General features: G+C 41.8%; 2 protein-coding genes across 2 annotated transcripts in view; one reads left to right on the top strand and one right to left on the bottom strand.

The window, feature by feature from the left end:
• LOC145492428 (uncharacterized) overlaps positions 1-14,262 on the top strand; it is a 456,732-nt gene that overhangs the window by 304,993 nt on the left and 137,477 nt on the right. The gene's annotated exons all lie outside the window — the stretch shown is intronic.
• LOC145493643 (uncharacterized) lies at positions 24-4,487 on the bottom strand. The gene has a single exon (XM_081473125.1). It carries the CDS (start codon positions 4,485-4,487, stop codon positions 24-26), a length of 4,464 nt encoding a protein of 1,487 aa, XP_081329251.1.

Genomic DNA, 14,262 nt, shown 5'->3' with positions numbered 1-14,262 from the left:
CAACTGTAAGTCAATGTAGACCTCTAGGTCAGTTCATAGTCTTCAAACCTCGAAGGAGGTTTGATGATCCTCGTTCTTGTTCTTGTGTTCCCTAGAATGGGTTCTGTAGGTTTGTCTTGGCTGGCTAGAGTTGCAAGATTCGTGGACCCATTTTTTGAGAGTCTCTCTGTTTCTGCGTGTTGTGTCTGCGCTGGGGGATGATTGTTACATGTAACTACAGTTTCTTCTGCTTGTGGTGTTATGGTGACGTTGCCGTTGTCCGGTGGTGGTTCCTGGATCAGTGGCGGAGGGGTGGTCTGTGTTGGTGGAGGAGACTGTTCAACTGTTGGCGTGATATGAACCCGGTTTCTACGGATGGTGCTGTTCGGTGTCTGAATGGTGTATGATCTGGGTCTGTCCTGGGAGAGGATAGTTCCCTGTATCCATGGATGACCCCTCTGTGTAGGTGGAGGTTTCGCATAAACGCTTGAGCCAACAGCAAGCTCGGGATGCACTTTGGTTGGTGAGCTGTCGTAGTAGCGTTTGCTCGCAGCTCGCTTCAAGGTGAGCTCTTGAGTGACGACAGCTAGGTTCACGGGTGAAGGCTTGATGAGGTGGTTTGGTGTTGGCAGTGTTGTCCTTGTACGTCGACAGAGCATACGCTGTGCAGGTGAATATGTGAGTCCCTGGGGCGGCGTGTTCCTGTAATTTAGCAGTGCGGACTGGAGGTCAGTGGATTTCTTCAGTGCTGTTTTGGCCACTTTGACGGCAGCTTCGGCTCTCCCATTGCCTCTAGGGTGATATGGTGAGGAGGTAGTGTGTTTGAATCCATATTGTGTGGCAAAGTCCTCATATTCCTTGCTTGCGAATTGTGAGCCATTGTCAGTATGGCACATCTGTGGTATGCCAAACCGCGCAAAGTGGGCCTTGGTCTTGTTTATTACTGTGGCGGAGAGGGTGTCCTGGAGTTCGTCGACTTCTATCCAGTCCGAGAAATGGCAGACAGTAACCAGGTAGTCCTTCTGCTCATGGCTAAAGATATCTTGGCTCACAATTTGCCACGGCTGCGTTGGGATTGGTAACGACTTCATAGGTTCTTTTGTAAGAGTTTTACTGTACTGGGCACAGACACTGCAGGTGTCGCACATGTCTGAAATGGCTTTCCTCATGCCTGGCCAGAATAGGACTTCGCGGGCCATGCGAATGTTTGACTCTGCTCCAAAGTGGTTCGCATGTATTTTCCCAAGCATTGTTGAGTACATGGACTGTGGAACTAGGACTTGCTGACCTTTGTAAATGATTCCATTGTGTATGCTTAGTTCCTCTCTGAAGGTCCAGAAAGGGCGGAGGTTGGTGGCCAGGTGTTGTTTGTCGTCGGGCCAGCCAGAGATGATAGTTTGTTGTAGATCAGTCAGGGTTTGATCCCTTTTGGTTTCTGATTTGAGGAGTTCTTCTGTGACATCTGTGAGACGGGGGTTGTGGTCATTCTCGGAGTGTTCAAGTTCAAGGCGGAACACTTCAAACCCTGTTACATTTGCATGCACTGGGGTGGGTAAAGCAGCGCGGGATAGTGTGTCTGCTATATGAAGGCTTGTACCTTCCTTGTAATGTAGGCTGAACTGATATCTCTGAAGTCGCATTAGCATTCGCTGAAGACGTGCGGGTGACTTATGAAGTGGTTTCTTGTAGATCGTTTCTAGGGGTTGGTGGTCGGTGTGCACTGTGATGTCTGACTTGCCAAATAGCCAATGATCAAATTTCCCAAACGTGTTGCAGATGGCAAGACATTCCTTTTCGAGTTGAGAGTAGCGCTGTTCTGTGCTGTTCAGGCTGTTTGAGGTAAAGGCGACTGGTTGGAGTTTACCGTCAGCATTTGGTTGGAGGAGCGCTCCCCCCAGGCCTTCTTCGCTGGCGTCTACTTGGAGTACCACAGGTTTCGCTAGATCATAGTATTGGAGGATTGGTGCAGTGGCGATCAATTGCTTTGCATCATTGAATGCTCTTTCTTGAACCTCTGTCCAGGAGAATGGGAGATCTTTCTGTGTTAGGGCAGTGAGGGGTCTAATGACGGTACTCAGATTTGAGCAGTATGGCGATAGGTAGTTGGCCATTCCCAGAAAGCGTAAGAGGGCTGCCTTGTTTCTCGGTTTGGGCATAGTAGTTATCGCAGTGACTTTGTCAGGGTCAGCTTTCATCCCATTTGCTGTGATGATGTTGCCCATAAACTTCACCTCTGGTAACTTGAACTGCAGTTTTGTGGGGTTTAGTTTAATGTTCTTTTGGAGGCAACGTTCCATTAGGGCTACAAAGCGACGATCATGATCTCGCTCAGCTTCAGTGAAATCTGTTCCCTCTCCAAAGACCAAAATGTCGTCAGCTATACAGATTATGCCCTCTAGACCCTCCAGAGCAGAAATAAGTCGCATCTGAAATTCTTCTGGAGCACTTGAGATCCCGAAGGGAAGGCGTTGCCAGCGGTAGCGGCCATAAGAGGTGTGCATTGTGGTCATGCGCGAGGACTCTTCGTCAAGAGGTATGTGGAGGAATCCATCGCGTACATCAACAAGAGAGAAGCATTTTGCATGGGCTAGTTTATGAAGCTGCTCGTTGAGGGTTGGCATTTGGTAAATGGGACGAAGGATGGCTTTATTTACCGTCTGGTTGGGGTCGATGCATAGTCGGACTTTTCCGGGAGTTTCTCTGATGACTTCATTTGAGCACCATGGAGTTGGTTCATCAACCTTAGTTATGATGCCGGCGTTCTCGTATTTGTCTAGGGCACTCTTTTCTGCCGCCCGTTTTGCCACTGGGATGCGGTGGATAGGCATTTGAACTGGTGTTACATCGCGTTTGATTTCAAAATGCACAGGGGGCCCAAGGCAGCCGAGACCTTCAAAGTTCTCAGCATATTCCATTAGAATGTGTTCTTTTTGAAGCGCACCTGCGGGGGGTAGTCGCCGTTTAGCAGGGATGTTGATCGGTTGAGACGGAGAAGGGAGTGGGTTGCAGGTGCTTGGTCTGTTGTTGTGGAGTTGTTCGATGTGATTGCATTCCACTTGCTCTTGTGCTTGCATTTCCTGTGCAGTGGGCGGGGTGTCCTGTGCTTCGTTGTAGTGGGTGATCGTTACTGACGGAGATAGAGAGAAGATAGTGTCTGATTCAATTCTGATAAGTCCCAATCTTTCACTGTCGCCCCCTGATAAGAGGGCGGGCTTGTTGGCCATGATGTCATCTGGTAGGATTTGGAAGGTTAGGGTGACATACTGATTTTTCCTTTGGCATAGCAGCTCGACTTGGCCCAAAGGTCTCAGTGGGCGAGTGTTCCCATATGGTTGTAAGAGAAAAGGTGATTTTGACATGTGGATGTCTTGGCCTAGAGTGGTGAGGGTACTATGAGATAGGGTGTTGCACGAGGCTGCTGTGTCAATTTGGAATGTAATTGGCTGGAAGTGTGAGCCGGTAGCTGACAGGGCCAGTTTTACAAAGTATTTCCTCTTCTTCTGTGGAGTTCCTAGAGAGTAACATTGCTCGTGATAATAATCCGCATATACCATGTGGTCGGTTGGTTCGTCTCCACTAAATTGCAAGTGATGCACATCTTCCCGACGTCGACTGCTGCCCCTGTTACTGGGTGTTTGGCTGGGGTTCCGGTTGTTGCGAGTGGAAGGAGGCAATGGGCCTCCCCGTCGTTGTGGTGGTTGGCCGTTTGCCAGGCAGACATTGGCGAAGTGGTCATTGATACCGCATTTCGAGCATGTTTTGCCCCGTGCTGGGCATTGTTTCCATGGGTGAGGTCCCCGTTTGTCTCCACACCAGTGGCATGTTCCAGGCTCTCTTCGTAGTTTCATTTCTTTATGTTTCACCCAGTGGACTCGTTCCTCGGTGGTTGATTTTGAGGAGTCGGTTATCAGCTTGTTTGCGGTGTAGGCAGACTCTAGGGCCTTGGCTTCGGTCACCACATCTGCCATGCTCTTAGGTGTGTTGTCAGGCTTGAGATGTGTTTTTAGCAACTCGGCTCGCATGGCGTCGTTGTTGAGTCCAAATATAAATTTGTCGCGGTACATTTCGTCACTGAGTGTTCCGTAAGAGCACAGGCTTCCGGCTTGCCTAATTCTTACTTCCCATGCTTGTACCGATTCGGTCAGGGTTTGGTTATGGCCCCAAAACTTAAATCTGTCGGCCAGAATTGAACTGCCGGTCGATCCCGTGTAGTGGATGCGAAGTTTCGCCATCCATATCCAAGGTTTGGCTCTGTCAACAGTCGCGATCTGAGGTTCTATCGTGTATCGTATTACCTGAAGTGCTTCGTCTGGCATGGCCGATCGAAGTGCGGCGATTTCGAGCTGGGGTTTCTTGTAATACTCGGCTGGCTCCGTCTCTGGGTCTTTGTCCAGGTTACGGTAGTCTGCTTGAACGCAATAATCATTGAACCTGACTTCGAAGTTTTTAAAATTTTCGGAAATGTTTCCGGTTAGGTTGAGTTCTGGGCGCTTGAGGTTCGACGCCATGAGTTTGTGTATCCAACGTAACGTTGCGAGAAGAGGTTTCGTGATCGAAGTTTTCGCTGGGGCGGTTCTAAAAAAAAGGTTGATCCCACTTCTGACACCAAGTCTAGCGCTGCGTGCCACGAGAAGCAAGGAACAGACGAGGTATTAACAGCAAGAGAAACTGTATTTCTGCCATGTGCGATCTCCTCACTCCGGATTCCGGGACCGAGAGGGGTCTCGGGACTAGTTCCCAACATATGCAGACAGTAAGAGGAACTGTAAGCACTACCATGTAAGTTAGTTTTATGCTTATGACTTCTTGTTCTTGAATTTTGTGTCATTTCATCACAAGAATAGGTAACGAAAGATGCAATAGTTGTTGCAATATATTTTTGAAGGAAAACTTATAAGTCTGCCTATGCTGGATAACAGCCATGTGTAAACTGAATGTGAAGCAAACAATATCTTAAATATGGGGCAACCCTAAAACCCAGAAACCGGAATCCAGAAACTGGAAACCGGAATCCGCAAATCAAAGAAAATAAGTTCTTCAAATACGCGAAAATTGTTTTGCTTAGCTTTTCGACTGTAAAAAGTAAGCTGCCAAGTAAAAAGGACCTCAAACTTAACCTTTTTTGAAACAAAAATTCCCCGTCTGTTGAAATTGTGCAACCATTATTTTTAGTGAGGGCTATGATCATGAGAATCTCAGTAAAGTGCGTCTTAATTTTATTCCAAGCACCTCGAGAGTGTCTAAAATAAGCTTGCTGGTAATTGCCATTTTGTTTAATAAGTGATCTTCAATTTACCGGAAGTATAAATTTATCCTTTATGTCTAGTACATACTGAACAAGATAGAAAATGTCATAGAGAACAGGATATCCATCAGTGGCAGCCCCCTGTACATTGACGGTCACGCCCCCCAATTTCGAAGTCCAAGGGCTAACCCGTCTGGTCTAAATATGAAATTTGATTTTTCCAACAGATACGAGACCAATTCCAGATTAACACAATTTCCACACTGATACTGTGACAAATCAGCATTTCATATTCTTGGCGGCCATCATATTAAAACAATTTGTAGAAATGTTGCACACTTACTTCCGTCTGCTTCTCACTTGCTGACAGATCAGACCACATGCTGTTCAAAGATGCTAAAAGACTGCCAGAAACTCACTGCAATAGCCTATAATAGCTTGTTGTTAATGTGCTGCTCACCAGTCTTCTCAGAGCAATTTGATCTAGACAAGAACCGGGCTCTCGCCAGGGCCAGCTTGAACAAAAGATGGGTAACTTAGCCTATGAGCAGGCTCTCGTGTTTGGGCTGGGGGTGTGAGTGGCAAAGCCGCATGAAGGCTCTTGGTGACATGCCAGTGCAGAAAAACACTAGACACCTATTTAGCCTGCTCAGACAATAGAGACAGATACTAGAGGCTGCTCGCAGGCTATGAGTAACTCTATCCACCCAAAAAATCAGTAACCCTGACTTGATAGTGATGTACCCGATGAATAGCTTTATTCAGCTTTTGAACAACGGGGCCAGATATATAGCTAAGGGTTGTTCAGAACTAGTCAATAATTTTTTAGCAATTACAGTCTGTGGCTGAAGTAAAGCCAAGAAAATAAATAACAACAAAATGATTTTTGCTCATATTTATTTATTAGACATTGCTCAAGTGAATTATTTCTATCATCATTCATAATATCTGGATTCCAGATTCTAGTTTTTGGTTCCGGATTCTGGATTCCAGATTCTGGATTCTGGATTTCGGTTTCCAAATTCAGTGTTTTAGGGTTGCCCCAGATGATGTATGTGCATATGTTAATCTTGAATAATCTGAAATTTCAGAGAGTTTAAAAATATCATATCATATCTGTGATGGTTCTGAAGTGGAGGGCTGTTACATTTACATGTAAATGTCTCATGCACGATTTTTCACTCGTTATGATTCAGGTGCAAATAGTTTCTCTATCTGTTGATGTGCAACAATCTACACCAATATTTCAACCTAATAATGTACAGTGTATATTAATTAACCAAATTATGCTGTTTGTTTTTAGTTGGCCAGTGCTACTACATAGTAATGTGATGTTGAAGTGCACAAATTTACAAACATGCCCAGTGTCAATTTGTCAAATACATGTATATGAACTGGCCAGACAGTGTAGATTACAAAATTCTCTGAAAGGTAAGATGTTTCTTAAACATTATTTTGTAATTAATGATTTCTCAGACATTGTTTTCTTCAAGAAAAGATTCATACCCCACATGGAGGTTTTTTCTGTATTAGAGCTCTTGATTCCTGATACTTTAATTTGGAATTTCTAAAGACTGGCCGTGAATGGGTGTTGGGTGTGAATATCTTCTGGAACTGCACATTCATTCATTGAGTAAGCAATATGTGTTTCTTAATAATGTAATGCAGTGTATCTGTCACAATGTTGCAGCTATGATATTACTACAAACAGGATGGGTTGCAGAACTGCATGAACCTCCAAGTCAGTTTATTCAATGAACTTGGTGCAGAATTTATAATCCCATCAAGTTGTCTGTAAATACAGAGAAACCAAACAAAGCATTACAATCATAAGTAATGAATTACTGAACTCTTTTACATGTACTGTATGAACAGTGTATGTTCCATTAATATTGGGGATCTCTCAGAAGCTGCATCCATGATAAATTAATTTGTTCCCGATGCATTTGTTTATAGAACTTTTCACAAATTAATATCTCTGTCATAACAGTGACCTCTGTGCTCTCCAACAATTAGCACACAAGAAAAATACACTCAGTAAGATATTGTTTACAATAAAAATCAATGCCTATAAGCAATCATAAGGACCTTAAATTTATATTACCTCAGAAGTATCTCACCAGGCCATGGTTGCTTTGAAAATCTTTGATGTTTTAATACAGGCTCCCCATCTGTAACCTGTTCATATATTGACTGACAGGAACAGGCATGTAATTCCTTTCTTTGATATACAGTGTACTTCATTGTTAGCTGTTTACTGAGTGTTAGTATTGAATCAAATGCTAGGGGTTGGTACTCCAACTTTCACTGCGGCAGGCTTTGCCCTGAGACACAAAGCAAACTTACATAACTGTTATGAACTTCGCTACTTGCTTTCGAGAGCAAATGCAATTTGCTTCAAACAAGAAACTGGAACATTGAGGGTTACAACAATGTGCACAGTCCCAATCACAGGGTCATCCAGGCTGTTTGGTTGTACATATAACTGTACAACTGTATATGAGTTCAGCTTCCAAACTGCAGCGGGAAATGCCATAAAGAGAGCAAGTGAAGATGTAAAATTGGCATATCTAATCTGTTTTTAACGCATGCATGTTAGTTTAATAGTGAATTTAACTTAGGCATACGTTATGAGATTTCACAACATTGTTAACCGTCCATTATTGTTTTGCTTGCGTACATTGAACTAAGACAAAGTAAGAGAAAGAAAAAAACGAGAGTTTGAGCGGATTATCATCCGGACAGAAAAAAATGCTCTGAGCGTGATGAATTCACTTGTAAAATAAATTATTCTGCCATTTTAATCTGCTGAAACTGAGATTAAAAGAAAATGAAACGAAGAACCATCATCAGAAAGAACGAATTTGCAGTGCTTTGTATGCGATCGCGGGATGAACATTGTTCCACTTGACTGAACTTTACATTTGAGAGTGAGACGACGCACACGTACAGTTTCTGCATCTTTGTTACATTGATGTCGTGTTTGGTTTTATACTGTGAAACTGGAAGATGCTCGCAAAAAGTTGCACAGCGCTTTGACAGCATGTTCCAGCCAAACACGGCTATTTTGAACCATAGAGAGAAATTTAATCGGGCAGATTTTGATCGCGTGCTTGGTAACCAGGTCTGAACTGCCAACTTGCATCACGCAATCAACAAAACAATGGTTTGTGATTTTCAAGATTTTCATCTCAACTCTTGATTACCCATGAGCCTAAAACTTACTCTTTGTTTCAAAATCGTTATCAAATATTTAGTCGGAGGACGGCATGTCTGGGCTATCGCCCATGGGGCAATTGAGCAGAGAAAGTTACTTGCCCAAGAGGAAGATGTACTAGTCCCGGACGAGCGGAAGGGTTTTTTCTGGACCTTGTTTAGATACTTGGATGACACTTTCCATCATCTAGGTGCTACTTGGTATAATCTGTGCCATCTACACTTGCGTTTTGCTCTGTAAATGCGAAATCGCACATACTCGCGGTCTTTAGCGCGTATATTTAACAACTAGCTCAGACTATGTTTGTGTGAATGGTAGTTCGATTAATGGAAGATCTCGTTGCTGTTATTGTGTGTTCTTAGCGGCATTTTTCTACCTGTTGCTTACACCTTTTCTGTTTAGTTAGTTGAATGAGTCGCTTTACCTAATATGCCTAGCGGAGTTCGGGAAGACCTGTTAAATCTTCAAAAGGAAATTACTGTGATTTAATACGATCATCAATAATAAAATTATATTATTTGAAACACTTTTTATTAGCTCAGGGATAGCATATTAATTTGTTATTATTTATTAATTGATATATTAATTAGTTAATTGATATTGATTAAGTAATAAATGTCTATACTTTGGCGACCAAAAATAAACATTTAGTGGCCAAATGGCCACTAAGGAAAAAAGTTAACTTGGAGACATGCAAGTTCGATTCCTGTACATAGCTAATAACAAATTAACTAATTTATGGTCGGGATCTTGTTCTTTACAAACATTGCGGAAACTTCGAGCCAGGATCCGAGCCAGGACCCGAACCAGGATTCGAGTTGTGACTGTTTTCATCGATCGTTGCCCGGCTGTTTTTTCCCGCCACTTTCAGTCATGACATATCACATAACCTGGTTTGCCTTGTATATTACTTGCAAAAAAACTTTCGGACGATTTTAATTTGGGACAAAAAAGTGTCCGAAATAAACCTTCCGTCTGTCAAGACGAGAATGGCTTTGAGCTCTGAATGCACTGGGATGAGTATGGTTAGCCATTAATAGCACTCCGGTTACAGTGCGTTTACTAAAACCCGCGGGCCACCCAGACAATGAAAACCAATCAGATAGCAGAACTGAAACAATAGATTCCAACATTTTCAAATCTAGCCAATCAAATGTCGTATTTTCAAATCCAGCCAATCAAATGTCCGGTACAAAACAATGAAATCTCAACTAGTTCGTTGTGATGCTATCGCGATTACGGAAACGAATTTAGTAACCAGTTCTCAAAAATGTTATATTCACCGCCTATCGCGGTGAATATAGCGTCATATTGCTTCCTTAGCGCACGCGCTTGACGTGGCGTGACGTTGCGGCATGAATAACGTGCGTATTAAAGGCCTGGCTAAGCTAGGAAACATTATTGCGGAAACATTGTTTCTTGTGTTTCTGGAGTGGTTTAAGGTTGGTCAAAACAGTTCCCAGCACATAGATATAGATGGGTCGTTATAACCGCTGTTTATCATTTGATGCTAAGGTGGCTCAAAACAGTTTCCAGCAGTTACAATTTGATGGGTCATTATAACCACTCTTTATCACTTGATGTTACGATCATGGTATCAAAAAACTTCCCAATCTTTGATGAAAACGTTCTTATCATTTTTTTTGACACAATAGGCTACCACAGAAACAGTATGACCTGCGATAAACACCCTTAAATTACAGCTTTAGGAGCTTGTAATTCAAAAACGGCATGGTGAAATTTTTTTGTATTATCAAATTTTGATAGGCATGATCAGACACAACTTTTACCAAAGTTAAAAAAAAAAATTTCTGTGCATAGGGTTCAGAGCCACCTTAAATTTTCAAAACTTTAAGGTGGCTTTGAACTCTATGTACAGATTTTTCCTTCAAAATTTGCTAAAAGCTGCGTCTTATCGTACTTATCAAAAGTTCATAATATATATATATAAAAAATTACCACGCTGGTTTTGAGTTATAAGCTCCTAAAGCTTTAAATTGCACCTAACCCCAAAACATTTCTTCTTTAAAACGAATCTACTTGTTATTTGAAATACCTCTGCAAAGAAATTTTTGGATTTGGTTAAATCCTCGATTTTCTGTGCCCCGACGAAATCTCGAAAATAGCTCCAAAATACCGCCATTTTGTTTCGCGACCGAGTTTGAGGAGACTGGGTTCAGCGGCTATTTTGACGTCTACCCAGGAAGGTTGGATATCTCACGCCCTCTCATTTCCTTCACTGGGATGGTGCAATACACATTCGAAAAGTGCCCAGAAACGCCTTCCAGAGGTGCTATCGGCTGTTGCAGCAATATCCCAGATTTAAAGAAAGATATGCTGTACAATTTATTGACGTTGATCGGCTAATGGTGCAATAAAGACGTAAACGATGGTTGATTTTGTCGAACCGAAATAAGCGAACTGCCGTCTGTTAGAACCATTGAAGAACCCTCACTGGAATTTGTTCCGCAGACTTTCAAACGCTATTTTCATAATTTTTTTGCTTAAAGCTAACCAGCAATTTGTAGAAATACTACCGACAACCTATATCTTCCAATCCCGCAGTATTTATAACATAACCGGCAAAGTTGTGTGATCGATCATGATCAGGAAGCGTTACGACCGATATACTGATACGTAAATACGTAGCAACTGTACGCCGCTAACCAACACTTATTTCTCTTACGATATATTCAGATAAAAGTCGAAGATTAATCCTTTAGAATAACATGATAACAAAACTGTTAGACTCGCAGAGTTTTTCGAAGGTTTGGAAATCAGCAGCGCGACAAAGATTCTGTGCAAGTTTCGAAAATATGACCGCGTAAAATTATCTGTGGACCGCTCAGGGAACACATCCTTTTCGCTTATCCGACGAATTTCACTGCAAACTTTGAGAACAACTTACATTGGTTATTTGGAGTTACGACTTAAAACGGGTGACAATGTGAAATCGGTAATTGTATGGAATATTTCCTTCCGCCTTGCTTCCCGCAGCTTCAAAAATACAGGTCCAAACAGTACGATTTTCAATCGATCGAAACCAGCTAAGGACAAATGTAAACGGGCTATAAACACGCGTGGGAATCTTGTATTTAGGTGACGAAATTACCACCCAAAGCAGTCCTTGAGTTTTCTTTCCTGCTTTTCGTTTGCCTGCTCCTCCACTTCATATCTAGATCTCCATTCCTGATATACAAGCAGCTCGTCCGCAAAGAAGTCTTCCCCTTCGTCGCTTGAAATATTATAAATTTCTCTCAAAGCTCTAAGCAGTGAGTTCACAGTTGTCGAATGTGCTTGATCGAAGTTTATTCTGTAGTCTTCCGAATCGAAACTTAACTCTGACTCCAGTGACGAAAAAGAAATGATTCTGAAACAAAACTTGGACGTTTTAGTCCCAAAATACATCGGAACGATTAGTTTTGTTTTTCATTTTCTCGAGCAAATGCGGAGGGCCGACTGAGGCACCACTGTATTTGGTTCCTGGGTAGACGTCATCAGCAATCGCCGCCCCAGACTCCCTACAACGCGGTCGTGCAACACTTCAAGAGCGACTTTGAAAGGGCACAGAAAATCGAAGATTCAACCAAATTTTTTCGCCCAAATACTTCAAATAAAGTGTGGATTCGTTTTCGCGAAAAAAATTTTTTGGGGTTAGATGCACTTTAAGTAAGGGTGTTTTTAGCAGGTCATACTGTTGCAATGATAACCTACTGTATCACAAAAATGATAACAACGTGTTCACCAATGATTGGGCAGTCTTTTGATACCGTGATCGTAACATCAAGAGTGGTTATAATGACCCATCAAAATGTAACTGCTGCCGGGAAACTGTTTTGAACCACCTTAACTAGCGGGAAGTAAACAAAATGTTTTGCCGCCCCTGTGCTAAACGAGGAAACATTTTTTTGGAAAACAAAGGGTTACCATACGCCTTATGATAAACTGACTTCCGAAGAAGTCTGGAAAAGAATTTTTGCATATTTTCGTCCCCATAAATTATGATCTGAGAATATTTCATTTGCTTTTGTTGTCGTTCCTTGAAACACAATATTTCTCTGACATCTGTGTACCGATTTGACAGTAAACCACTTTCTTTTTGTTTCCCTTTACGCAGTATTCATGAGCTATGCCCCATAAAAAGGCTCTGTCCTCAAACAAGGCAATGAGTAACTCTATCTTCTTTCCTTCCAATTACTTTCCTTTTCTCCATTCCCTTTTCTGTGACTTGCTTTTAAGGCTCATCTACTTCGACATCGCCGTCAGCCATTATTGTACGCTCACCCGTTGCTTAGAAATATTTTTAATGAGCAGCACTGGAAACTAGTCAACATTGTTTTTATGGTGGCTAAACAGGGAAACATGTGTTCCAGAAGCAAAATTTGTGTCCTGGAAGCAAAAATGTTTTTGACTTGAGGCAAAACCATTTTCTTGTTTCCGAGCAGCAAAATTTAGTTCCGCAGCATATGTTTCCAACGCGGCCAACTGGGAAACATTTGCTTCCGCAACAATGTTTCCTAATTTAGCCAGGCCTAACGATGCGCAGTAACAATGGGTGAGAACGTCCTTAAACGAAGGACTTGAATAATGCTACATGTACAAAGCTTGAGTCAATCTTATTGGCAGATAACACGAATCTATTTATTTCACGCACAAATTCAGCTTTCCTACTCGGTAATTTAAATTGTTTTCGAGTGGCAAAATTTGTTTCCGCAACATATGTTTCCTACGGGGCTAAACTGGGATACGGAACTTTTGGTAAATCCCTGGCTTAATGAATTAAAGGCTAGATTTACCACTTGTCTGTAAGGGTGACGAGCATGGAAATATATGGTTGATTTGTTGGGCAAATTAGCTTCATTCTTTAGTGTGTATTCTTTAAACTCTATTGTTAACAGCTACATTTTTCATCTAGTACACTTCCTAAGAATTTGAATTAACTAGCCATCGATGGGTCCTCAGTTTAATGAAAGCGGGATATATAAGATAAAACAGCTGCACATATTTTAGGACTTGACAGCGAATTGAATTGTTCCATAGTAGACATACTTTTTCATATTTCTCTCGCTGTAGGCTGTCAACATCTATTATGCAGCTGCAACCAAAATCAACCTCAAAAACAACAAACAACGACAACAACAACAACTTTATCTGTACCCTACAACAATAAAAATAGTTAGACTTGTAATCAATAATCTACCCGCAGTCCTCCCGGCATATTCTTTAAAACATTATACTGAAACATTATTATTCTTTTAAAAATTTCATTCTCTCAGGATTTCGTTTTAGGTAAACAGTTACATATTCCGTTTGCTATGTCTACATGACGAATTTGCACAAATTCCTTTTTGAATTAAGGGATCTCACGCATTACGTCAAGGTTGGGAGCTGTGATTGGCCAACTAGGACATTCGCTAGCAATAAGCAAAAAAGCACAGAAATAGCGGCGTCTCTTATACTCAAAGCCACATTTCCAATTCAGAGTAAGAACATAGGACATATCGCCGAGATATCGGTGAAATATCGTAAGAACAAAGCGTAATATAAGCCACCTATCATTTGCCTTATTTTTGCACAAACTCTAAATAACGCTTCGAACCAAAAGTATAAGGCTCGCTCAACTAAAAATAGATTTTAAACTATACGTTTGCCATGGACACAATTAATACGCTGAAACCAGAACCAAAGCGATCCCATTTTCTTAAAGCAATAGAAAAGGATATCTAAGATATGACTAAATATTCACACTTAACTTGGTAAATCTTAATTAAAATGCTCCATTTGTGGTGTGTAATGGAAACTAAGGTATCTATTGTATGAA

The sequence above is a fragment of the Orbicella franksi genome, chromosome 7 (assembly GCF_964199315.1).
Source record: "Orbicella franksi chromosome 7, jaOrbFran1.1, whole genome shotgun sequence".
In the NCBI taxonomy this organism is placed as follows: domain Eukaryota; kingdom Metazoa; phylum Cnidaria; class Anthozoa; order Scleractinia; family Merulinidae; genus Orbicella; species Orbicella franksi.
Note: the sequence above shows the minus strand (reverse complement) of the source record. Positions and strands in the feature narration are given on the sequence as shown.

Bases quoted from the DNA above. Each gene is read 5' to 3' on its own strand.
- LOC145493643 (XM_081473125.1), bottom strand. From the start codon at position 4,487: ATGGCGTCGAACCTCAAGCGCCCAGAACTCAACCTAACCGGAAACATT.